The following is a 27,894-nucleotide window of genomic DNA, read 5'->3' on the forward strand; positions in this document are numbered from 1 at the left end:
GTGATAAACTTTGCCCAAGTGAAGCACAAAATGAAGTTTCTGGATCAAGAATGAAAGTTCTTTTTTCTTCTTATTTTCAAAGATTTTAAAATTCATTTTCTCAAGTTATTACAGTTCTCTGAATATCTTCTGAATTGCAGATTTTTTTACGCTATTAAAAAGGAATTTTTAGTCGCATTTTTTGGAATCTTTTTGTTCTTAATGGATTGAGATTTTTCATAAGAAAACAGGGTATTTACGACCTGTAATACAATGTGTATTTTTTGTGTAACGCTTCATTCAAAATATATAATGCATAATGCTGATCGTTTATGTTCAAATATTATGCGAAATTTTCGACTTTAAGTCGTCTTGTTCTAGTTTGAATAATCTCATTTTGAGACTTCTAGGAGGGGCGTTTATTCGAAGTAATACGGGTGGATAAACATAACAGTCAGTGCCATTGGTATCATATGAAATCGGGTGATTTTTTTAGCCCTGTACCGGTAGGGCTGAAAGTAGGAGCACCGTGACCCTGCCCGAATAAAAAACAGTTCGCAATCGGAAAATATTCAAAAATTTGAAATTAAGGACTGATGGGCATTTATTGGGTTAAACAGATGTATTTATAACTACAGTGCTCCAAGAAAACCGAATCATATATTGGATATTGTGACGGGCCGAGCAATAGTTTTATCATGAAAATAAAGCAAATCCGATTAATTCACAATTTCTATGATAAAAGATAAAGTTATTCGGGATCAATCTTTGATTTGCGCAATGAGTTCAAGCTAAAACACAAATTAAGGAAAAAAAATAAAGTATGTATAAACCCTATAAAGGCCGGTGTCCACTTTCGCGCGAAGCGCATGAAACTTTTCACGTTATTTGTAACGTGATTGGTTGATTAAAAAAAGAAGCAATTCCATTGGTCAAAATTGACGTAACGGTTGAAAAAAGTTGAACTTCCTTCAACTTTTTTTTGTTCGTTCGAAACTTTTTTATGGCGTAATCTTTTCTTCAGGCAAAAACGGTTAAGAAAAAATCAATCGCGCGCTTCGCACGAAAGTTGACACCGGCCTTTAGTAGTGAAATTGTCAATGTCCAGAAAAGAAATAGCGTACGTTTCGAAAGCTTAAAAATGGGAGAAAAATACCACATAAATAGTAGAAAAATATGTACAAGAAATTCTTACAATACTATTGTCCAAAGACTATCCCAAACGTTCTTGACTCCAAGTAAAAGTGAAATAACTCTGAGCTATGCTACTTTTAAAGGCGTGTCAAACTAATTGGAATGTAATAATTGCCATGGACTTGATACGTGACGTCATAATCCACCAATTTAATCAAAACAAATCAGTTATAAGCACTATGGGATTTTTATCCAAAATTTACTAACTGCTAACTGAATATGGTTAATTATCTCTAGATCCTCTATGTGGCGTTTGTAAGTCGTTGGCATATCATAGCGGATGTGAGCTGCGAGGTACACATCCCAGTGTTTGTCAGCTGCTGTAATTGAAGGTTGTCATTGAAGCGAGAGCATTTCATCTGTTTCTCTGAAATAAAGATGTACATATAACATAAAGTGTCATGTCAACCAATTCTTTCCACGTTACTTTCCGCTGTTTAGAAGTTGAAATATCTTAAAGGATGAAATAACTTTTCATTAGTTTGCTTGGTTTACGTGAAATTTTCGAGGGTGATGACTGCAACCTAAGTAATAAAATGCAAAAAGAAAAAAACAATTACATAATTAAATCTACAGGAAGTTCAAAATCCATAATGGCGGATTCAAATTTTTTTTTCGTCACATGAGCTAAAAAATTTTTTGACCTTAAACCTAGACATATTATATACAGAAATTTCATGTGATTACTAGTCATCAGCATAAAATTTGTGATCGATTGGTATATAATGTCTAGGTTCGAAGTCGAAGAAAATTCTTCCCATCTACTGTCAAGGGTTAAAAAAGGTTAAAAATCTAAAATCCGCCATTATGGAAAATTGGGAATTGCCACATAACGTAACTAACTTATTTCGAATCTATTTATGATGATTTTCATAATCAGAAAAAAAATCCAGAGTATCTCTAATCGTCTACAGGGGAAAACTGAGTAATTTGGAGTCACCGAAGTTCAAACATTTAAAAAAATATCAATTCTATATTTTTGGCCCAGCCGAAAAAATGTTTATTTTTTCATCTTCATTTTCAAAAAAAACAACAAACTTAACCAATTAAAAGTGTCAAATTTCAGCTCCGTAGACCAATCTTTCAACCCTCTATGCTGCCCCAAAGATATGGACAAACATAAATAAAAACGAACAAACACTCTGAGAATCTAGCTTCAAAAAGTTGAAGACTTCTGATATTTGAAACGACATAAAACCAGCTCTAGTTTAGAAACTATTGACCTCCTTTTTCGACAAAATTTCAAAATTTCAAGCTAAGGCTACATTGAACAATATGTTCATCCACTTTTAAACACGTCCACAAAATATATATTCCAAAGGAAACCCGAGAAATTGAAAGAGAATGTTTTCGAACAATCGAACGTTTGGAGCTAACAACCCTTTAAAATAATACCACGCTAGAACACAAATTTATTTTTGATTTACCATTCTCAAAAAGGGATATAGAAATTCAGCCGTGAACAAAGATTGCTGGCCACCAAGAGCTACACGCTTTATAAGAATGGTGTAAATGAGCCCCCCCCAGCGACCCCAAATTTTTCGAAATTTCACGCCATCACTCCTGAAAAATCTCATTTTCACGATCACGCCTGAAAATCAGACTTTGACGCCCGAATTTCGATCGAAAATTATTTATGCTACAGTTTATGTTATATACATGGCAGTAATAAGTTTCAGCAAATTCAAGGACATTTTCCATGTTCTTGATGTAATAATAGCCCAGGGAAAAACCTAGCAGAAAGCTTTTTTAACGTTAAACTTCTGGAACTGCTTCAATATTTTTACTGAAGTGTCTGGAGGAAAACTTAAATTGTACTAAATAGGCTCCTCAAATTAAGACTTTTTCATATTTTGCTCCTGGGATTCTCCCCTCGTTTACGCGTGTGAAAGGTTTTTAATTTTTTTTTCGCTTTGTAGACCTAGTTTTGATTTTTTATGTATACTTTTAGACCAATTAATAAAATTCAACCCAGTTAAATAAATAACTCCGACATCAGACGCAACTGGTTTTCAAATTCATATGTCTTTTCTGAAACTTTATTTGTCCGACAATAATATTAGGATGCACGCAACATATAAAAGGAAAAATTATAGACGTCGGTCTCTTTGATCAGATCGGAAGGAGAAAATTTTCAAAAATAGGCCCTCTAGATTGGCTAAAATGACCTCGAATTGTATTACAGCGAAAGTCTATTACGAAACGGTTCACGCCACGACTCGATTTCACACCATCACGCCAATTTTTTTTAATTTTCACGCCATCACGCCGTAAAAAACCCTTGATCACGCCATCACGCCAACCACTGGGGGGCCTCTGTAAATCCATTTCATCATGGATATTCTTAACTTTTTTGGGAAAATCATCCTAAAATATTCTTACAGCATTCTTAGATATGGATCATAATTCATACTAGATTTAACATTTAGTACATACGTCCTAAGCATAAAATGGCATTTTTGTGAATGGAGTGAGCCTTACCCGGGGGTAATTAACAATTTATAATTGAAAATGCTCTAAAATTGGCATTCTTAGCTCGAGTAGCAAAATTCCATGATGATGGAAATATTCTTAGCATTATTCTTAATTTTTTGGCCATTTTCATCATGGACATTCTTATAAAGTGTATTCTTATAAAAAAGCATGTAATAGATTTCATTCGTTGCCCTCTATTTTTACGCTGCCGACCACTCTGAAAAAAAGCTTATCTCTGACATGACACTAGTCCGATATTTTCTAGTCAGACAACAAAACAGTCCGAATTCTTTTGTCCTAAAAAAGTCGCTTGATCGATTGATTGGAGCTCTTTTATTATTTACGAGTTCCATATTTTGTCTGGCAGCGGCCAACATTGACTGTGCCGTCCCGCTCGATTTTGAAAAAATCGATGTCAAAAGTTCGCTAATAGTATAATTTTGAATTTAAAAAGATGTTTACTAAGTTGCAAAAAAAAAACTCGGCAAAAAACATGATCGTTTTTTCGAATTCCCAGGACAATAAAAATATTTTGTTATCCAAGGCAAAAATTACTACATCTACGTCAGTACACGTTTTTTTTTTATAAGAACAAACTATATAAGAACATAAGGCTTCGAGGCCCAAATGTTTAAGAACATTCTAAGAACATTCTAAGGCTTTGGAGACTTAAAAACATGCATTTTCTTAAGAAATTACATCAAAATGCTGAAAAAATGCTGAAAATAAGAACATTTTAAGAACATTTTTAGGCTTCAAATCCAAAAAACTAAGAACATCCGAAGGCTTCGAAAATTTTTGACGTTCTTATAAAAAAAAAAACGTGTACTGATCTACGTTATGCAAATGTCGTTCTTAATTGTCGTTTTTTCTCGTTTTTTGTCGTTATTGGGTCATTACCAGTTAAGGTCAGGGTGTGATTCCAAATTGCCAAAAGAAAAATCTTGAATCGAAATATTTCATTAGGGTCAGACCAATGGATAAAATAATGACACAAAAAATACATCCGATTCAAAAGAAAAAAATAGTTGCAGAAAGTTTGACAAAGAAGATTTTCCAAGATTTGGTATTCATTTCGTAAATTTCTTGAATTCAAGCCGAGGGCTAGGAGAGGACATGTCTATGGAGAGGGGTATTGCAAATTTTATTTCGAAAGAGAAACTGTCTCGTAGAGAAAAAAAGCAGCACACAAAGAAAGGGTATTTTCGCTTGTCACTCATTATTATGAGACATGAAAAAGGACCACTAGACAAGAAAGGAATATTTCGCGGTACTTTCCCTTTTTTTCTTTGCCATTCATTTCTGAACAAACAATAAGAAAAAATATATCACGCAACATACGGTTTGAAAAAAGTTTTGAATATATATAGTTATTGTTTCCCCTAATGGTTCTGTGCTGAGCCTGGAAACCTGGCGATAAAAAAACAGACCGGGGTTTCTTATACGGACTATGTTTTATTTAAAGTCCACCTTATATTATAAAGTGCATTTATTGAAAAACACTCCCACGTATGCCTCGGTCATTTTGTCTGGCTCTCTTTTTATTTCATCATGGATATTCTGAGGTTAGCATCCAAATTCAAATTAGATTTAACATGTAATACATACATCTAAAGCATAAAATGGGATTTTTGTAAAAGTGTTGAACTCTAGTGGGGGATAATTTGCAAATTACAGTTAAAAAAATGCTAGTAATAAATTCTTAGGTTTAGTAGCCAAATTCTATGGATTTTTTGGTCAATTTCATCATGAATACTCTTATAAAGTATATTCTTAAAAAAAAGCGTGTATACAAAAAGAATGGAATCCTACTGTATTGATCTTTTATTTATTTAATCGTTCTATGATTGGCCTGTTTTATGTAGGTCGAGTAGAATGCATGTACACGTTTTTTTTTTTATTAGAACACCTAAAATTTGGCTGAGCCTGGATGTGCCTATTTTCTCATCAATTTTCAGCCTAAAATGTTCTTAAATGCGTTCTTAATTTTTCAGACTACTCTAAATCGACAATATGATACAAAATAAAGAGCACTTAAATTTGGCAAAATTTGGAAAATATTTGACTCTCGACTTTTGACGATCCACCCCTAAATTCGGTTAAAACTGCTTAAAAAGAGGAAAACACTGTAGTTTCTTGTCATTTTTTTCCAAACTGAGGCTGGGCATGTTCTTAAGATGTTCTTAATTTTTTGACGAATTTCAGCCTTTATGTTCTTATAAACTAGGTTCTAATAAAAAAAAAAACGTGTATGTGTTAGAATAAACCACTTTTTAAAATACTTTTCAACAGAAAAAAATATTTCTTCTAGAATTACTAAGATTCGCAACCAGCAGAAATCTAAATTAAAGGGAAGTAAGATGAAAATCTCCTCAGTTTCTCACATACACGTTTTTTTTATTAGAACACCTAGAATTTGGCTGAGCCTGGATGTGCCTATTTTCTCATCAATTTTCAGCCTAAAATGTTCTTAAATAAGTTCTTAATTTCTCAGACTACTCTAAATCGACAAGATCATGCAAAATAAAGGGCACCTAAAATTGGTAAAATTTGGACAATATTGACTCTCGATTATAGAAAATCCATCCCTAAGTTCGGTTAAAACTGCTTGAAAAGAGGAAAAAATTGCAGTTTTTTGTCATTTTTTTTCAAATTGAGGCTGGGCATGTTCTTACGATGTTCTTAATTTTCGACGAATTTCACTCTGAATGTTCTTAACTGGGTTCTAATAAAGAAAAAAACGTGTAACGAATTCTATTATTTTTACTATATAATCGGCGAGAATTATCCAAAACCAAGCTTTTTAGTTGCGTTGAAAACCTCGTCAAAAGCGCTCACACGAGTAAGATCCTTTTCATGTCAGAAACATGGCGTTTTTGGGCCACAAAATCACCCATATTTTTTGTTCTAGAAAAGTCGGGGTTTCGATGTTATACATTTTTGCTCAGTTTTAAAAGCTCAATCACGTGGAATAGGTCTTTTGTGATTTTGAATCCCCCCAAATTCCGAGCCTGCAATTTTGCCGGAAAGCAGAAAAACTGAGGGCTTCCAAGCTTCGTTACATACATCTAGAAAAGGAATCAGAGTGTCAGAGCTTTTTTTATTTTTTTATTCTGAAATCTTAGTAATGCACTAAGCACGGTCTAGATATAAAAGGCGATGAAAACTATGGATTTGTAATTTATTAGCAAAGAAATTTGGCCAAGAAATGCAATGTCGAAAATTTGCCAGAGAGAATGTTTTAAAATTTCTACGACAATGATTGGTCTTCAAATCAACCAATCATTGCTTAAGAAAGTCTTACGAAAGTAAAGCGAAGATTGAAGAGCAGAAAAAATACAGCCAATACAGGCGAACAAAAAAATAATTATGTAAAAAGCTCTTTTATTTATTGAGATATTCAACTTTCTTTTTCTCTCTTTTTTGATTGAAAGGGACTTTCCCTTCGCTTAATATATGCTTGATATTTCATGTTTTCGATCAAACTAGCGTCAGATTTTTTGCAACCATAGCAACATAGGGGAATTTTTCAACAGGTCTTATGTATAATAGTAAGGGTTGAACGTTGAACATGATTTTTAAAGCCCTTTTCGGCTATTCAAAAGACAATATATAAGAAAAGAATTGTTATCAAAATCTTTTCCACTGTTTCTTAAAAAATTAAGTTTCCTATAACAATTATAGGTGAGAACCAGACGATTGACCAATGATAGGATAATGGTGGGAATTAAAAGTCGTCGGAATACTGAAAACAACCCCTCAAAAACCAAGAAAATAGTCACGAAAATATGGACTTTTTTTACATTTTCAGAAAAGAACCAAAACGGAAACTAACAAGTCATTATCAATCAGAAAAGTATTTTTTTTCCTTTTCGGCTGTCGGTATCAACTGAAGTCTAGGTGAAGAAACTTTTCGCGACGAATTTTTCTCCTGGAAGTCTAGTTCCAAACCTCTAAGCTAATAAATCTGGAGAAGAGAAGCCACCACGTTTCACTTGAAAAAAAATTCTTCTTGTGGACGGATGCGCGAAGGGCTTGGAAATGGAAAACACTACAAGTAGTTAGTTTAGTCAGGTCAGGTAAAGTTTTCTTAAAAGGTATGGTGGGTGTATGGGGTTCTCATCTATCTCGCCACTCCTTTCGGCGATGATCGCTAGCTTATCGGGGAAAACTTTGGTGGAAAAAAATTAAGGCACTCAAGGTTTACACGTTTTTTTTTATAAGGAACCTTAACTTTGCTCTGAGCCTGGAGTTCCTTATTTTTACAGAGAATTTCAGCCTCGAAGTTTCTTATCGAGTTCCTTATTTACATAGCTGCTAAGTTTGGATAATCATCTCTTACTGTTTCTTAAAACTTGTTTTCTTATTCTCAGCCTGAGCAGTTCCTTAAAAATTCCTTAGTTCGACTTTATTTGGGAAGAATTGCACCTCAAGTGAGGAGGTGTGTACTACTGAAAAATCAAAACAAAAACAGTGGAGTACACAATTCCCTTATGCAAAAACTTTTTTAAATCAAAACATCAGTTTTAAAAACAGCTTTGTAGAAACATTTGGCTTTGATTTAAAAAGTTTTTGCATAAGGGAATTGTGTATTTATCAAAGCAGTGTCATGCAAAATTTCATATTGTCTCCTTGGGATGCCAGAGATATGAGAGGATTTTATTCACGTACCTTAAAACAAACATATTAAAAAATCTCTCTCTTTCTTTTCTTTCCGTATGTGCTTATAATTAAGTGAAATGAAATTTTTCCCTCACTCAAAATAAAAGAGGACAGGTGTTGAAAGATTGTTAAGAGTTTTTTTCAGGTCATTTAATTCACTAGTACACCCTTCCTTTAACTATCTTTAGCCCCAAGCTTTTTTGGCTCGTCCAGCCCCAGGGGGTGGGGTGTTTTACACCACGCTTGATAATTTTTTATCTAGAGGTGCTGTGTGCATGAAGCTTGGTACGAATGTCCTATACCATGATAGCAACTCACAGAAAAATATTCAAGTCGGTGACGTCATCTGAAACTTGATGACGTCACCTCCAATTAGGCACCTGGTAGCGATTTAGGCAAAAAGTAGTGGGCGTTCAAACTTAAAATCAGGCAGAATTCCGTCTTATATATTTTAATCAATTGTCAGAAAATTTCAGGGTGTTTTAAAAATTTTCCAGGAGTTATTAAGCAAAAAGCACGTGCGTGGTGTAAAACACCCCCCCCCCCGGGGCTAATAGGGTTAAAGTCGACGTTCAAATAAAGATGAGACCACTGAGGAAACCCCAGGGGAAACCCTTTTTAAAACAATAGAAAACCAAAGAGAATCTTTTTGTATAAGAAACATAAAATAAATTAAAAAAATAAATTAGACTCGGCAAAAGAGCAGTCATATAAATCAAAGCTATTCTTATTTATTTTTTGCGTATTGTTCTTTAAACGAGTTGAGGGGTTTCCTCGGAGAATTCATTTTAGATTTCAAAACGTGCTCTGGACCGGCTAATTTTCTTTTGTTTTCTGATTAGCTTTATTGTGTCGAACTCCAATATTTACTTTGTAAAATGTTTATTTGATTTTTCCTGCTTCAATCGATCTATTTTTTTATTCTGATTACTCCCACAGAATTTAAAGAGACAATTGCGTTGTTAAAGGGAAATCCCTTCTCTTTAAACTTTTCTTAAAATTAGATGTGACCACACAACTATCTCATCTAAAATTTGAGTAATTTGGTTAGGAACATTGAACTAAGCTTATAAATAGTGATTCTTATGGATAAAGATTAATTAGAAAAAATCAAGACCCAATATTTCAGAAAGTCCAAAAAACCCTTTTTTTAGCCGTTTTTGGCTGAAATATACCCAAAAAAATCTTTTTTCCGAAAATCGGGTTCCCTCACATTCGAGGGTTTATAGTTATGCTTCTTTGGGCAAAAAATCACGAACTTGGTCAGAATTATCTCTCTTCTGTAAACGAATAAACGAGCTAACTAACACGGGTTAATTTATAGGACCTCAGGTAGGACCAAAAATCAACATTTCGGGCGTTTTTCGACGACGTCAGTATTTTACTGGGAGCATAAAAAAAATCTTTCTCACAGCTAGATAGCCCTGAGTTAGAAGTTTCCAAAAATGGTGTGGTTTGTTACGTTTTGGCGTCTATATCAAGAGAATTCATGTTTAAGGAAAATGTGCTAAAAAACTGCTGACTCAGCAAAAAGAATCGATACTTTTCAATATTTAAATCAAAATATCTCGAGATCTAGACATCTAAAGTTAACAAACAATACCATTATTTATACTACTAATTCAGGGCTATCCAGCTGTAAGGCGAAACAAAAAAAAATTCTTGTTTCCGGAAACCGGCCGGGTGAAATTTTTTTTTTTTCTGACCCGGCCGCAAACTTTCGTTCGTTAGTAGTCCGTACTTGTTGTAATTTAGGGCATAATTTATGTTGTGTTTATACATAAAAGTTATTCTTAAACTCTATTTCAATGAGCCATGGGTTATCAAAAATAGCAAAAAAAAATTATTTTCCGGCCGGCCGCATGATAACTTTTTTCCTTCACCCGCATTCCGGAAACAAAACATTTTTTATCATTCGCCTAATGTTGATTTTTTTTTTAAACTGTGCTCAACAACATGCTGACGTCATGGTGGTCGAAATTTCACGAGTAACCCCGTTTTCTTTATCTACTTTTCGTGCTGAATCTGATTGAAGCTAGACTGGAGTCGTTTATAATACGTGTAATACAATAATGTAGGTGTAATATGATAATACGAAAATTTTAAGAATATTGTTTGAATAAATAAGTCTATATTTGTGTTTCCCTTTAAGTTAACTCAATATACTTTTTATAAAAAAGTCGTCTAGCATGCTGGACTAGATTGAAGCATATATTTTTTATTTGATTTTCAAACTTCATGGAAGTATCGAAAGTATCGAAAGTGCCAAAAATTCTGAAGTAAAAGTGACAGCAAAAATAAAAGATTTCCTGACACTTTTTTTTTTATAAGAACAATTTTATAAGAACAATGAGGCTCAAAAATGCCAAAAAATAAGAACAATTTAAGAACAATCCTGAGCCTGGAGTTGCTGAGTTTTAGGTAAAATAAGGGCCAAATTAATGAAATTAGGGTTCAAACCCAAAAATACCCCCAAATTTGCCAAAAAAATAAGAACAGCCCGCGAGCCTCAACAAAAATTTACTGGTTCTTATAAAAAAAAAGTGTATAAGATCAATAATTAGCTAAGTGTATTTCTACCGGCCTAATTTTCACCTTTCAAACTTCGAAAAAGTTAATTTATAGGGCCCCCTTTGATAAGTTTGATCGATTGATTAAAAATCGATTCATTCGAAAATTGAAGGAGATTCGAGAGGCAATTTTTCTTTTGTAAATTCTACACCCTATTAGCATAATATCAAAAATTTGCCCTGATCTAAGGGGTACCCTACGAAGTGACACAATTCACTACCTCGGGCGCTTGTCAAAATATACAAACACTGTTTTACCTGTTCATCTGGGTTCTTTATCATCATTACTTTCCAAACATGAGCGAACTAAAAAGAAAATTAAGATCCCGATTAAGATATTGTTAATTAATAATTTTGTCGAGATTTGTGTTTTAGGTTTACTGAAGTTTACTGAACCTTGTCAAAATTTCTTTTATCAAAGTCGAAATTAACAGCTTGCGTGTCCAGACACAAAATTTTAGAAAAACAAACATTACACTTTTTTTATAAGCATAACGCTTATAAGCATATCCAGGGTCAAATCTTGGAAAAACTTAAGCATTGCCTAAGCATACGCTGAGCTTCAGTTTATAAAATTTCAAAGCATTTAATCTCCCAAATTAAAAAAAAAACATGCATGATGTGTGAATCGCACCATTACATAAGCATAGCATAAGCATATTCAAGGCTCAAAAAATTCATTTTGCTAAGCATAATGAGGCTCACAAAGACTTACCCTATACTTATAAAAAAAAACGTGTACCTCAACATACAAAATTCTAAAATTATAGATTCTGGTGCACCTAGAACAGCCTGATACAGCTTGTTTGATAATGTCTGAGAGTGAACCCTAAGCTCAAAACTTTGGAAACCCAGGCAGGCAAGCAAAATATGCACATAATCAATTTAACATTAAACATCAATAAATTCTCTAAAGACTATCAAAACTGCCTAAAACAACAATAAAAAGCCAACCAACTATCGTTTGCATCCTCAGATTTGGATGCAAACGATCTAGGTAGACTAGACAGTAAACAAGCTACAAAAATATAACAAAATAGACTGTGAAATAGTTTACGGTCTGGATATCTAGGCTAGTTGTTTTCCTGATCTTACTACTAACTTTTGAGCGTACCTTCCTTCCTACCTACAAAAAGAATTCTATCTTCCAATCGATTTACCCAAATTTAATGCAGTTATTTTCATTGTAGATTTATAAAGGAAGGGATAAAAAAGTTTCACCCTCTGCTTATTATGGCTGTAAGTGTATAAAGGGTTCCGAGTTTGATAGCGATAACGAAATGCATTTTTTAGCACTTTCGATTATCTCGACTTTGATTGCTTTTCTCAATTTCCACGAAATTTTCGATACGCCCTGCATACCACCCAAAATCCAAGAAAGAAATCTGCTTACATGCATGGTCCGAATCCATAACAATGGATCGATTCTTTTGTTTTCATCTTGAAACTTCAATCAATCGATCTCAAATTTTATATTGTTAACTTCAAACATGTTTTTTGTAAGCATTGCACTTTAATAAGCATATCCAGGCTCAGATTATGGGAAAATTTAAGCATATGCTAAGCATTACCTCATTCATACGAAAAATATAAAAGTTCATTTTTAGTAGAGATAGTTTGGTTTTTCAGTGTGCTTTTGTGTGAATACTTCCGTCTTTTTGCTTGAGCCTGATTTACTTATCTTCGTAAGCATCCTCCAAAAACCTATTTTAGGATATAAAGCATCCTTCAAGCATTTTTTCAGCCTTTTCAAGCTCTTGACCTAAGCATCCCTGAGCCTGCTTTTGGATTTTTATATGTTTATAAAAAAAACATGTATTTTGAATTACTTTCATCATCGGGATAAATCTAGTGCATTTTTATGCCGAACTTCGATTGGTAATCAATTCGATTAATTCAAAGCCGATAAATGTAAACTCAATTGTTATGTTAATCAACTTTGATTGATTTAAATCAATTTAATCGATCTTAGCATTTCATAGCTCTTACCAAAATCGATATTTCAAAAAAATACAACGGTCTTTGACAACATGGAAATCATAATCACATTAAAAGACATGAAGAATGAAACTGATTCGGGGTTTATCGTTGTACCAGAGACATTTTTGGACCAACCAGTCAAAGCTCTGAGGTACGAGATCCTTGATCAAATTGAAGAGAACGTTCCTTTAGATTTTTTACTTATGTTTGATGGAATCCCATTATCAAAAAGACAGGAGGAAAGATTTCACATCAAAATGATAGCAAAAGAAACGAACTACAAACTAATGAACTTAATGTCATACTGTATAAACTACAAATCATCCGAAGCTGAAACAAAGCGTAGTAGTACTTTTTCTCTCGGATCCCCAAACGAACCCTTAAATTGCCAACCGACGTCGATTTTCCTGGAAAGTTCTCAAACACCAACCTTTAAGAATAACCTTCAGACACCAGCCACTGAGGACAGCCCACAGACACCAACCATTAAGAAAATCAACCCAGAGACCATAAAAACACAGCACACTCCGAATCTCTACGATACTCCAAACTCATTGGACAACAAAAACGTCATAATACCAAGAGCCGACTTGAATCATTCCGAAGCAGAGCCAACCCATCCTTTCTTCGGAAAACGGAATTCAACTGAAAAATACCAAACACAGAAAAAATCGAAAAAAAACTTGAATAACTGGCTGACAAAAGATACCTCCTCAAATAAAAAACAACAAACTTTTGTAAAACCATTAGAAAAATCACGATGGAGCTCCGCTTTGATTAAGGGATGTAAAATTTATTCTGAATCCGAAATTGAGGGTGATCCAAGTCAAAAAGCATACAGAACATTTTGGAATGATAAGGTTGATGAATTGTGCTCTTCAAGTTCTCATTCAAATTGGACTAAGAACGCAATTCATGGCATTGCAAACACAGAATGGGTACTGAAGAAGACAACAATAATGGAAGAGGAAGTGACGAGGGTCGAATCGAAAATCGAGTCAATGTACGATGAGGGTGAGAAGCCTAATGTGAAAACCATACGACGAAATCAAGACCGAATGAAGATAGCAATGAAAGAAGTTGTTGACACCAATGGTCAAATCAGAGAAGCCGATGAAGAATGCAAACAAGCAAAACGAATCGAAAGAGCTGCCATAAAGAAAAAAATGGCAAATCTCCAAGAAGATTTGGATGGAAAGTTTTGCGAACTAAAAAAAGCACAAGAGACATTAAGAAAGAGCTTACGCCCAGTACAAAAGAAAATTGTTGCAGATGAACAAAAAAACCACAGTGAAGAATTATTGACAATAACACATTTGTCAGAGGGAGAAGAAAACAAAATTCTGGAAGATTTTATTGATGGTGATAACTAATTCTTTCTTAAGGTCTGTTTATATTGAGTTTGCTTACATTACAAGTATAGTACACATTCTTTTATGAGCTCCAATCACTCCAATTTTCGGTTCAGACCTGGAGTTACTTAAGATTTTTCAAAACCCACACCCAAAGTTGCCTGTAAGGTTGCTTAAAAACTTTAAGCTTTAAATGGGCGAAAAGCATATTTTTGTATTTTTCAACAATTTTTCAAATTTTGATGGACGCTACAGACATTTTTTTAAAGTTTCGAAAGGCTTTCCTTTAAAGTCATGTCAAAGTTATTTTTTATTCTGCAAAAATACAAGAGTCTTGTGATTTTCCAGAAAAATTTATCATACGTTCAACAAGTTTTTTTTTGTGTTATTTATTGAAAAATATTTTAGTTTTTCAGGTGTTGTGTAAAATTTTTATGAAAGATGTAGAAAACTAATAAAATTTTAAAATTATTCCTTTGTAAGCCTGAAAATCTAACTTTGAAAAACATTGATGTATTTCTGTTTTAAAAATTGCTGATAATTCTAGCTAAACTTTCATGTTCGTGCATATTTCAAAAGGTGGCAATCAGTTTCGTTTAAATCTTTTCATTTATGTTCATTTCATTTGTAGAGAAAAGTGAAAAACTATCAAAGAATGCAAAGCTACCTTAAAACATTATCAATAGTATCAAGTGATGTTGAAGCGTTCTTCACAGTATGCTCCGATATGGCTGACGGGTTTGATGATGATCAGTTTCGATTGAAAATCATAGCAATGAATGAGCCAAACCTCCAGAATCATCTAAAAGATTCAAAAGCAACAAGAATATTACCAGGTGAGACTTTCTATGTTATCGGCGAGGTAGTTTGAAACATAACCAATCGAACCTAGTTATGCAAATCTTTTGTCTCCAAAGTATATATTTTAGCGTCGTGTCATTTTGTTGCATTATCCTTGCATTTATGAAGGAAACCCATTGGGCCATTCTGTGTAATTTATAGAGAAAATGCTAATTTAGATTTTTGTATCAAAGCAAACATTGGACTAATTTCACCAATAATCCAAGGAAGAAATTGATGCAATTTTGTTTGTGTATTTTTGAATGAAAACTTTTGGACACTTTTTGCACTTTTTGATGCCGCTTCTCAAATTTCCAAAGGATAATTGTCTCTAATGTGGTATGTCTTTTCAAAGGAAAATTTTGATGTCATTTCTTGTATTTGTGAAAGAAAAATTTTGATGTGCTTATGTATTTTTAAAGGAAAATTTTAATGTCACTTCATTCTGAACTGTTTTCATACTTTCAAAGGGATTTACAAATGTGTTTTTGTATTTTCCAAGGAAAATTTTCATATCATTTTTTGTATCTGTGAAGGAAAATTTGAATACCATTTACATTCTGAAAGGAAAATTTTGATACCATTTCCTGTGCTTTCAAAGGAATACTTTAATATGTGTTTTGTATTTTCCAAGGAAAATTTTGATGTCACTGATATTCTGAACAGTTGATACCATTTCCTGTACTTTCAATGGGAGTACTAAATTGTATTTTAGTACCTTCAAAGGAAATTCTGAAGCAACTTCTATGATTTTCAAAAAATTTTGTATTTTAATGCCACTTTTTGTATTCTCAAAGGAAAATTTTGACATCCTGTATTTTCAAAGGAGAAGTTCTATTTGTTTAGTGAAATTAATTTTCCCAATGCACTGATTTGACATATTTTGCAGTTCTTAATTTTGCAGATTTTAGACTTGAGAAAAATTACAGCCATTCTGTAAATCATCTAACCATTTTTAGTATTTGAAAAAAATTTGCAGCAACTTGAATTTGCGGCAAAAAAGTCTAAAATCTGCAAAATTAAGGCATTCAAATTTTTTTTATTGAATTTAATAATGTTGTAAAGAGAATGGACCAGATTTCTTGTAGCAGGTTTTAATCCAAATTTTATGAGAGTATCTAGGTCATATTGGCCGTTGGTGGCCAAAAAGGACACTTTTTCCAGTGTTTTTCTACTAGTAGAAAGGCTGTTTTTATCAATATTTTAGTAATTTCAAGAGGGGCAGCGTCTGATAAACAGACGCTTTTGTAAAGGGCATAAAAAATGGCATGGTATCATTATTGCAAACTAAACTGAAAATGGAAATACTTTTCTATTCATAGAACCGCATGGAAATCAATATCATTGTATCAAATCAACTGGAGATGGAAATTGTTTATACAATTCAATCAGTATTTTGCTGAATGGAACAGAAAATTTTGCAACTGAGCTCCGTATTCGAACTTGTTTTGAGCTTGTCAAGAACTTTGAATACTACTTGTGCCATCCACAAATCAATTCTATGAAAATAAAAACACTCAATGGTAGAAAGGAATATACTTTAGAGGGACTTTACGAGGTGGCCTTTTTCAGCAACAAATCAGTTAAGATTTGCGAAAAAGAAGGTTTTGTAAAGGCTTTGAAAACAGAAATTGCCAGTAACTCAAAGAATGGAAAATACTGCAGTCTACTGGCTCTGATCGGATTGACAAACGTACTAGGCATGCCAATAGAATCCATATATCCAGATCATAGATTTCGACTGCTACCAATCATGCAAAACATTTATTATCCAAGAAAACATTTATCGCATCAGAACCCAAGAATACTCAGAGTTTTATGGACCAAAATTTCAGGATGGAATCAAATGTCAGAATTTCTACCAGATCATTTTGTTCCTTTGATTGAACAACTTAAGAACAGTGATACACCTGCTAATAACCTTGAAAGTTTTTTCAATTCAAAAAAACGCAGAAAAACATTTCTTGGAAATTCAAACAAACAACAATTGAAGAAATATCGATCATCAAAGGAATCACAATCTGCAGAAAACAAATCAAATCACAGTTCACAGTTCACAGTTCCAACATCGTCTGAATCACAGTTTACAGTTCCGACATCGTCTGCATCACAGTTAACAGTTCCAACATCGTCTGAATCACACATCACAGTTCCGTCATTGTTTAAATCACATGCTACAGTTCCAGCATCGTCTGAATCACACATCACAGTTCCGTCATTGTTTAAATCACATGCTACAGTTCCGCCATCGTCTGAATCACACTTCACAGTTCCGTCATTGTCTGAATCACACTTAACAGTATTGCCAATGTCTGAATCACAGTTCTCAGTTCTGGCATCGTCTGAATCACACATCACAGTTCCGTCATTGTTTAAATCACATGCTACATTTCCGCCATCGTCTGATTCACAGTTTACAGTTCCAGCACTGTCTGAATCACATTCCACAGTTTCAGCATCGTCTGAATCACACTTCACAGTTCTGACATCCTCTGAATCACACTTCACAGTTCCATCACTGTCTGAATCACAGTCCACAGTTCCAGCACTGTCTGAATCACAGTCCACAGTTCCAGCACTGTCTGAATCACAGTCCACAGTTTCAGCACTGTCTGAATCACAGTCCACAGTTCCATCACTGTCTGAATCACAGTCCACAGTTCCAGCACTATCTGAATCACAGTCCACAGTTCCAGCATCGTCTGAATCACACATCGCAGTTCAATCATTGTTTAAATCACATGCTACAGTTCTGTCATCCTCCGAATCACAGTTCACAGTTCCAGCACTGTCTGAATCACAGTCCACAGTTTCAGCATCGTCTGAATCACACTTCACAGTTCCTCCAATGTCTGAATCAGTTCCAGCATCATCTGAATCACACATCACAGTTCAATCATTGTTTAAATCACATGCTAGAGTTCTGTCATCGTCCGAATCACAGTTCACAGTTCCAGAACTGTCTGAATCACACGTCAAAGTTCCGCCATTGTCTGAATCATTCTTCACAGTTTTTCCAATGTCTGAATCACAGTTCTCAGTTCCGGCATCGCCTGAATCACAGTCCACAGTTCCGTCATTGTCTGAATCACAGTTCACAGTTCCGACATCATTTGAGTCACACTTCACAGATAAGACATCATTTGGATCAGCGTTGATACGTCAGCACAGCGATGAACTTCCTCTTGCTTTAACAACACAATGGTATGCCAAAGAAGGAAAAAATAAGATATCTAATTGGAACCGGGACAATAAATCTAAAGATGAAACCGAGGAAATCTTCCTTTCTCTTGCCGAAACTTCAGCTTCATTGAAAACATCTGCTAATACCGACCACCTGAGAGCTGTAGCTGCTACCGGATTATTTATTGTTGACAACGGACCATTGGTAAAATCGCAAGATGTTGTTGAATTTTATAGAGGGTACAAGAATTTGGATGCAAACAAAAAGATGATGTCTGGAGCATTGTTCGAAACCTTACAAAAACATTTACCAATACATCATATTTATATAGGTAAGCATGAAAATATTGCATATCTTGTAGATCTGATTGAATCACCTCTTCACTTATTCATTTATAGATTTTGAAGCAAAATATCCAAAATGATATATTACCCTTTTTTATACTCAAAACACCTGATATTACTATGTATTAACCCTATTAATACTAGGCTTTTAGGGGCGGTTCAAAACTGGGGGGTGGGCTGTTCCTGTACCACCTCTCAACTTTTGATCTAGTTGGTCTTTTTGGATGAAATTTGGCACAAATGACCGTTGTCGTATAAGGTAACTTTTGACAAAAAACTTTTTCGATGCATCACTCATCATGTCCAAAGTGAGCAAAAACCGAAAATTTCCTTTGTTCTTTTGAATGGCCATTGTAATATAACAAGGCTTAAGAAAAAAAATGCTTATTATATCTGATTATATCCTTAATATTCAATAAATTACGGTTTAAAAATATATTTGACATAAAAAATAAGTTTGTATCGGAAAGGTGTCAACTTTTGTGACACCTTACTGTCAGAAATGTCATCATGCTCAAGGTGTGAAAATTTTTAGGTGTCATTTTTTATATTTATGTTTTTTTTATATTGAAGCTAAATAAAAGTTAAGAATTTACAGAAAATTTCATGCCAAAAGCTCTATTATTTCAGAAGCTATTAACAATAGTTTCACCCCTGAATGGAAACAGCCCCCCCCCCCATAGGCCGAATAGGGTTAAAGATATCTCTGAAATGCTGTTTGATGTCAAATACTGTAATACCAAAATATAACTTTTTTGGAATTTTTTTGTTGCTTTATTAGTTTCAGGTTTAGGCTAAAGGGAAAACTTGCTTGTAGTAATTTTCACGGCTGAGCAATTTTGTTGTTTGTAAAAAGAATATTATATATAATGATATTCCTGTCTTGAATATCTTTTCAAGGAGCACAGAATCGTATCCTAATTCAAATCCTATCAAAAGCCAATTATATCTGGACAAGATTTAACAAAATTCTTTCCTAAAATCATGTCCCTCAAACAGAATGCTTGATCCTTTATGAGATTAACAGATAATTTAAACTAATTACATCAAGAGTATTTTCTAGCTAATTGCTGTAAAAAAAATTAAGAGATAAGAATTCCTCTCTTGCTTTAGCAGCACTACTCAAACTGCAAACTAGTATTAATCACAAGTATCTGTTTTTATATTCTAGGGAAGCACGCATACATGTTTGAAGCTAAGCTCAAAGAGACTCTAGAAGCTGTGAAGAAAATATTTGACAAATCTGGAAGGGAAGATTCATTTACTGAACATGTTGCTAACAAAATTGGAGATATCTATAGCGACGTTATTAAGATGATGGACACAAAAAGAGACAAAGATTTACTAAAGGGGGTACTTGCTGAGGTTACAAGTATCCGTTTTGCGTCACATATACAGGGGAAACAGAGTAGATCAGCAGTTAGAAATTGCAAAATGTCATTGCGGGCCAATGTCAACAAATTCAGAAAATTGGAATCAGCTGTATTGAAGGAAACGAACCCTAAAGTAAAAAACCAGCACGCATATCAGCAAAGAAGGCTGACACAATTAAAGTTCAAAGAAATGAAGGTTATTGCTGAAGGACGAGGAGCCCAATTGAAGTCTGACAAATTCCCAGAATTGGCAATGGTCCTAGAAGGCGTATTTGGTGCCAATGGTATGGAGAGCCATCCAAGACTATCTGATGATGTGCTTTACAAAGCCAAGAGTAATTCCATTATAATGGCCAAGGCTCGAGAAGTCCTGCTTGCACTGGCACCTAACAGCTTTAACATTTCCCTATCATGTTGCTACAACTACACCCAAAATTACAAAGCAGGAACCCATCAAGCAAAACGACATCACGATGGAAAAAACATCAATGCCCGGATTTCTTTGCACGCACCCCCAAGGATAGGTGTTGAAAAACCATCCCCAAACCTTCATTGGACATCATCCAATATAAATACTATAATTGCATCATCACCAAATGAAACTATCTTTGATTCAAAAGACGCTAAAAGTATTGTTTGTGCTGACATCTCACCAGTCCAAAGGATTGGCAAAACTTGGAAAAAAAGAGAAGGTAAAATTTTTTCATTGTGCTCTCCTCTTTCAGTTAGTGCCAATAGGAAATTGAGCTTTCAGAAAAAAACAAATATCAATCATCTACAGGATATATTTGCAACAACAAGGATGAGAGTTACATGAATCAAGTTCAAGATCCCAAAACAATTAATCAAAACTTGAAAAGAGACAAAATTGCAGCAGCCGGAATCAACACACTAGATTTTGTCATTCAATTCCTGAGACAGTGCTTCCATTTTTAGGTCTTGTTTATACGCTAAAGTAAAAGTAATTCCGTACATGTAAATGGGTCAGTGTTTGAGGTCTGGCAAAATTTCCAGGAAATAGCCTATCCGGTGCGTTCTGTCTAGATCCTTTTCTTAGGAAGTTGTGCTTCAAATTATAGTTTTCAAGGTTGGCTTGGCTCAAACTTTTTCATCTATGGCTCAAATTTTAGGTAATTTCTCATAGTTTTTGAAAATGTTAAACTCATTTAGAAAGCGTCGGTATATTTTTTCATGATTCCCTTTAGAAGTTCTGTGGCAAATTTTTTTGCTTGCGAGTCAAGCAAATGATATAGTGCTCTCTTAAAATCTTTAATACGCATTTTGGCTGGAGGCTAGTGTGACTGATTGTCCTTATAGTTTTATAATGCATTCAAGGTTTCCATGATTTTCATAAAAAATATATTTGTCATTGGATTCAAAATGATCCTAATGATTTTCTTTGTTGGGTTTCTTCAAAACATAAATTACATCATAGTTCAAACCCTGCTTTCTTAAGAAGGGGGATGACAACTTCCAAAAAAAACAAAGAAGGGGATTTGGAAATCCTCCTCAAAAAGGGGGGATAACAAGAAAGGGGGATCCCTTTGGAAGGTTGATCGTTATGAAGTCTTCTTTTTCTTACCATGATTGAGTTTTTCTCTATATTTTTGTAATTTAAATGAGAAAATTTGCTCAATTTACAAAGTACTTTCCTGTTTGCAGGCAATTTGAGTCTGGTATTTGAGTGTTACACAGTGTTATTTTCCAAAATCAAAAAGCCCAAGAACCTTAAAGGAAAAAGATTTTTAAAAGTTGAGGGGAAGTCTAGAGGGGGATCATTTAAGAAGGGGATCAGACTCCCTCTTGCACAATGCATCAAAAAACTTTTTATCTTTAGATCTAATCAGATTTGAAAAAGAAATGATTCAAAATTTGCAGAAATGAAATTCTGCAACAGTTGAAAAAATATTGAACCCCCTAAATGGATACAAATAATTGTATTGTGCTTTGATCATTTTTAGGAACTCTACTTGATCATGAATGGGATCAGAGCAGAAGAAACGCTGTCACTCCAATGACACACTTATTTCTTGATGAAAGTCTCAATATTGGTACCAATTCAATTGTTAGATCAGGTATATAGCTTCACTTCAATGAACAAATCACAATAAATTGATATCCAGTTGTTTACTAGGTTCTTATTTCTAAAATACTACTGTACTCTGATTCTTATTGTTTAGATTGTTTTATTGATTCTTTTGATTTCTAATGAGGAATACCTTAAAGGAAGAAATTTTGGCGGGAAGAAAATTTGGCGGATTTGGTCAAAATCCGCCAAATTAAGTTCACCCCAATTTCCGTCATCCACCAAATTAAATCCCCACTAAATTTAAGTTGCTTTATTTATTCCCCCAAATGTGTGCTATTTCAGGCTTTAAAACAGGTTTTTCCTTTTTTTAATGGCGTTTTATTAAATTAAAATTCCCATCAAAATTCCTTCCTTTTTAAAATGTATCAGAAAAGCCGTTGCACTTGTTATTCTTTATTTCTATTGTATAGTAAATTCAATGAGATATAGATTATTTGTCATGGCTCTTTATCATGAGCACAGACATCGTTGAATTGTCCATATCCATTCTTTTCAGCATTTTCTTTCATCATTTGACTTTTTAGGAAAAGCAGCTGTTTTGATTAATTTGAGTTTCTATGAGCCTTCTACCTCATTCCGCTGCATGAATGAGATTTTTGAACTTATGATGATGCCAGAACTATCCAACATCTTCAGAAACCAAAACAACGAATTGAAGCAACATCTTGTGAATATAGTGGATAATGGTCCAGGTGAGCAACCATCAAGCCCACTCATTCAGATGCTCCTGGTGAGACTGAGGAGATTTATGAAACTTGACAGTGCATGTCAAGTTTCCTATGCTGAGTATCACAGCAAAAGAAACTTTGTTGAGAGGGTTCATGCTGAAGAAAACAAGGCTCTTTCCCGCCATGGCCCATTTTCAAGTACAACCATAAACAGCACAAACAAGCCTAACACAAAGGAGCATCGAGAAAACATGGAGGCCATGGCTGAAGAGGTGATACAATGCATAAGGACAGCCAGCTTTGGAAACCTGTCAGTTTCTTGTGAGAGAGGTTCAACCAAAAAAGACATGGTCTTCAATGATGAAGATAAATTGAAATCATTCCTTGGTATGTCAGAGTCAAACAAAATGCAGTTCACAGACTCTTATGAAATTGTAAGATCGCCATTTACAAGGGATCTTTGCCTATCTTGGGGTCTCGATGAAAGTTTCAAAGGTTCCTATTACGATGACTACATGGAGATCCAAAACTCATGGAAAGACAAATATACGTTCATAACAACAACATCAGAAAATTTCAATCCAAAGCAACCGATTCCGGACTATGTAAGATGGTTTGAAACAAAAGGAGAGCTACACTACATGACACCAGAAGCAAGAGAAGAATTGGCAGATGGGGTTTGGGATGACACACCATCGCTATTCTTGCCAACAGACATCTTGGACATGGCATTTGATGTATTGTACTATCCTTTAAATTTGTCCGAAGACTCCATCAAAGCGATTTCCTTTCTTGCATGGTATGTTTATTATACAACATTCAAATTTTTCTGATTTACTTTATAAGCAAAGTTGTTTTTTTAGTTATTTTAAGTCTTTTGTCCCTATCAGCAAAAAAGAATTAAAGGTTTTGTACTTTAACATAATACCTTTTCCTTATCAAGCAGGGATTTTCTCTCGTTTTTGCTGAGTAAACAAAGAGAGATATTTACTTGCTTTTTCTCTGTTATAATACCATGTCTACAAAACTCCTTAAGTTTACTTCTTGGTAAATAAGACAGAACTATTAACAACTAATGTCTTTAACTTTAACCAGACGATCTCAATCGAACAGAATCGACGATCGAACCAGTCGAACCAAATCGAACGCAATCGACCGATTGAAATTTGATTGTCGAACGTAATCGAATCTCAATCGAACGTCACAGTTCTGGGTAATATTCGATTGGTTCAATTGTTGTTCGACTGGTTCGATCGTTGATTCCGTTCGATTGAGATCGTCTGGCTTTATTCTTGCAGCTTCCCAACATCCAAGCTCTCAAACATCACAAGCCGAATGAAATTACTTTCGATTTCCCATAGAAATTATGCGATGAACAACCCGGGGGTCAATGAATCGACGATCGAACGCAATCGAACATCAATCGAACGCAATCGGATATCAATCGAATCTGAAAATTGCGGTAATATTCGATTGAGATTCGATTGTGTTCGACAATCGAATTTCAATCGGTCGATTGCATTCGATTGGGTTTGACTGGTTCGATCGTTGATTCCGTTCAATTGAGATCGTCTGGCTTTAAAAGTAGCAGTAAAATGAATACTGGTCTAAAAATTGATGTAGTAATTTTTTACACTGTGAAGCTGCATTTTTTAGATATTTTACACTCACCACAAGTTTTCCTAAAGAAAGAAAAATTGGCATAAGCTTTTAGCATCTTAATCTTGAGTATGCTTAGTGTTAAGCCTGGTTTGTTCTCAAATTTTAGCTTAAATAATGTGCTATAAAAGTTGTGTAATCATATTCTCTTTTGATTTCTTTGCAGGCTCCCCTTAGATGAAACCCAACAATTTTTTCAAAACAAAAAGGCCCAAACAAAAGAAGATGTCAATGTAGAAATAATGAGACACGAGCTGAAAAACCAAAAACTTTACAAGAAAACAAAAAATGAGCTGGCCAAGATGTGCACAGAGAATAAAATCAATGTCAATGGAACTACAAAAGTTGACATAGCCTTAGCCCTCCTTCAACACGAGGGAATTGATACCAAGCAGTTCAAAACGTCTACTTCATTTCAATACAATGGAGACTTATCAAAAATCCCAGTCCTATCATCTCAAGTAAGAGATCTTGGTGAGTATTCGAAATAAGAGCAATTTTACCAACAATTCAATTTTTAATGATCATTAAACCCCCCCTTTGATATATACTATTTAACAATAAAAATGTGTTTCTTGTTTCCTTACCATTGTATATAAAAAAGGAAGTACCAATAAAATTGATGGAAACTTTTTGAGACTTCCTGATAATCTTTTTGCTGATACATCTAAGCACACGTTTTGCGCTTAAAATAATATTTTTCATTAATTTCTTTTTTAATTTAGGTATTGCCTCTCTTAAGACAATTCTGCAACATCACAACTTGCCCACACAAAAAAACAAAGACCAATTAGTATTGGATGTATGTCTACTCAGGAGTGGTAGAAAACATGTGATCAACAAAGAAAAGAAGCTATCACTCTCAAAATTAATCGAGGTTGCAGAAAGCATAATGAGCCACCAAAGGTCTCTCAATGTTGTACTACCTCCGTCAAGGAAAAGGAGACATTCAACCCCAACACAATCCATTTTGAGCAGTAAAAGTCCAAGGGCAATGGCAAGTGCTTATCCCATTTACACTGAGAGTAAAATTGAGTTACCACCTAACATTACAAAGTTATCAATGGCTAGCATCTTAAAACCCTTGAAAGAAGATATTCAAGCATCCCTTCGCCCAGATGACAACGAAATTTCTCCTTCAGTCAACATATCGCCAGTGAATACATCAATCTCTGATGAATATGAAGCTTTTTTTGAAATAGGAGCAAAAGTAGCTGTTCGTTGGAAGAAAGATCAAGGTTGGAAGTCTGGCTGGTTTGTTGCATTTGTGCAGGATTATGATATGATGAATGATTGGATAAAGGTTGAATATGCAAGTGAAGAAGGACATTTATATAAAATCGAAGTATCACAGTATCTGGAGAGTAAAGATTTGAAATTGAAAAGTGGTGTTTTTTCAAAATAAGAATTTGAAAACTTTCGGATGACATTAAATCAAGATTATAAATGATATATACGTAGGATAAAAGGTATAATGCTTCAACATATAAGTGGATTTTATAAACAAAAATTATATCTCTCCATGGGAACCAAATTGTTTTATAATAACAAGTATATCGTCAACAGCCCTATCTTTTAATTTCGCTTCCTAATATATTTCCAGTGTACTTTACAGAATCTTGAAATTAAATACTTTTAAAAAACGAAAGTAAAACAAGTGCGCAACAAAAACAAAACAAATGAAATGACAACTTTAAACAAATTGAGGACCAGAATTTTAGAGGAAAAAAGCAGAGGGAAAATAGTTTGGCAGCAAAGTGAAAAAATAGGGCTGTACTTTTATAACATTCGTTCAATCAAATTTTAAATCAATTTGTCATTTAAAAATAGGTGAGTTAAAGATCTTTTGACACACAGTATGCTTGCTTTAGTTATCATGCACGGTGACGGTTTAAAAAAGTTCATTATATAATTTATATCAAAGTTTCTTTTGAAAGTTCGAAGTTATATTTTTTTATTTTAACTCTACGCATGAAAAAGAAATGGTTATTATATATATAATTGGCAAAATCTTTAAAAAAATTATACGCTTCATGGTTTTTAGAGAATAAATAATCATAGTCCAGAAGCTGTTGCTCAACTTCTTTTTGCCTTTTAATAATTCTGATGGAGGAAAAAATTAGGGTATACATCTCCCTCATTCCCAGAGAAACCAGGAGAAACACACCACTCTTGGTCTTGAGCAGAAAAAGACCAGTATAAACTCTGGATAGTTGAAAAATGAATTTTAAAAAGAAATATTAGTCAGCTCTTTAGACTTACTTTTACTAGACTTATACACAGTAGCCTTGTTTTTTTTACTTGGCCACTTACCCACTTAGCTACAGATTCTTCGGAAAACAGAGCATTTGTATTTTATTTAACAAAACTTTGACAGTTTGAGACATATATAGAGCACCACCACAGAGCAGGAGCAAAAAAAATAGAAAAATTTTGAGGGATTTTATTTCACAAGTTTACTGCCAACTGCGAGCCTTGAAAAAAGTAGACTTTAGACTGTTCAGAAAGTGTTGATATTCACATTTTTCATCATAATTTTTTGTTTATAAAGTTGAAAGATTTAGCCAATTCCTCACCTCTTTCTCTCACGTGAGCTTCCGCCATGTTGTTTTTGTTTTGCTTTCGTTTTTCGAACGCCGCCCGTGAGGGACCCAAATAACCCATATAGCGCCGCCTGTGCAAGGCGTTTTAAGCGTTTGTCTTCTCTGCTTTTAAAGACGGGGGTACACGGAATCAGATAAACACTTTGAAATTTTTCTAGTTTTATTGAATTTGCTTTTATAATATGAGGTGTTTACAGTTTAGACGATACCAATTTGTTTGTTCCAAACTCTACCGCCACTATTTTTCCCCGTAAACCGCCCTGACGCCCTGACTCCTGCGCATGCATATACTTTAAAGGTCCCCCCGTTTATTAATCTCTAAGAATATTTTCAGCTGTCAAAGAGAAGACCCCTTATTTTGTTTATTTTGCTCTAAATAGCCTGATTTTAGCCTATTTTTGCCTTATTTTTGGGTTTCAGAAGTACAATTTCCAACCCCCCCGGTAATTAGGTCCCCCCCGTTTAATTTTATTAAAATCTAGAAAATTTTCCAACCCCCCCCCCCCCGTTTATTTGGAACCTAAGAGTAATCGTAGAAATTTTAGCGAGAATAATTTTAGCGTTTTAGCGAGTTTTCTCGCTACACGCCGAATCCACTGATCGCTAAAATTTATCCGCGCGAAATTTGATGTTTTAACTTTTATTGCCTTGATACATTTTTATCAATGCGAAGGGTTTCCAGTGAAGAGAAATGCTAGAAAACGAACTCAGTCAATAATGTAATACGAATAAATATTCGCTAAAATTTATGCACGCGAAATTTTTTGAAATCGTGATTCGCTAAAATAAATTCAAAAAAATCAAGATTTTCTTGACTCGCTAATATACGCTAAAAAAATTAGTCTCGCTAAAATTTCTACGATTAAAAAAGTATATTTTCCCACGTGTTGCCCCTCCTAAACGGACGATAGCATCGTCTAGG

General features: G+C 34.2%; 1 protein-coding gene and 1 long non-coding RNA gene across 3 annotated transcripts; one reads left to right on the forward strand and one right to left on the reverse strand.

Moving 5' to 3' along the window:
* Positions 1-196: 196 nt before the first annotated feature.
* Positions 197-26,997, reverse strand: LOC136812789 (uncharacterized). 2 transcript variants are annotated; one of them, XR_010847395.1, is made up of 4 exons: positions 26,946-26,988; positions 14,880-15,014; positions 11,139-11,186; positions 197-1,540 (listed from the first exon to the last, which is right to left on the reverse strand). It is a non-coding gene; the product is annotated as an uncharacterized lncRNA (long non-coding RNA). The 2 variants fall into 2 exon arrangements; XR_010847397.1 differs by lacking the exon at positions 14,880-15,014 and having other exon boundaries at positions 26,946-26,997.
* LOC136812778 (uncharacterized) lies at positions 23,946-25,965 on the forward strand. The gene is made up of 2 exons (XM_067069305.1): positions 23,946-24,843; positions 25,095-25,965. The coding sequence occupies exons 1-2, from the start codon at positions 24,612-24,614 to the stop codon at positions 25,772-25,774; spliced, it is 912 nt and encodes a 303-aa protein (XP_066925406.1). The 5' UTR covers positions 23,946-24,611; the 3' UTR covers positions 25,775-25,965.
* Positions 26,998-27,894: the final 897 nt, after the last annotated feature.

This window comes from Clytia hemisphaerica, unplaced genomic scaffold, assembly GCF_902728285.1.
Source record: "Clytia hemisphaerica strain Z4C2 unplaced genomic scaffold, Clytia hemisphaerica genome assembly, whole genome shotgun sequence".
NCBI lineage: Eukaryota > Metazoa > Cnidaria > Hydrozoa > Leptothecata > Clytiidae > Clytia > Clytia hemisphaerica.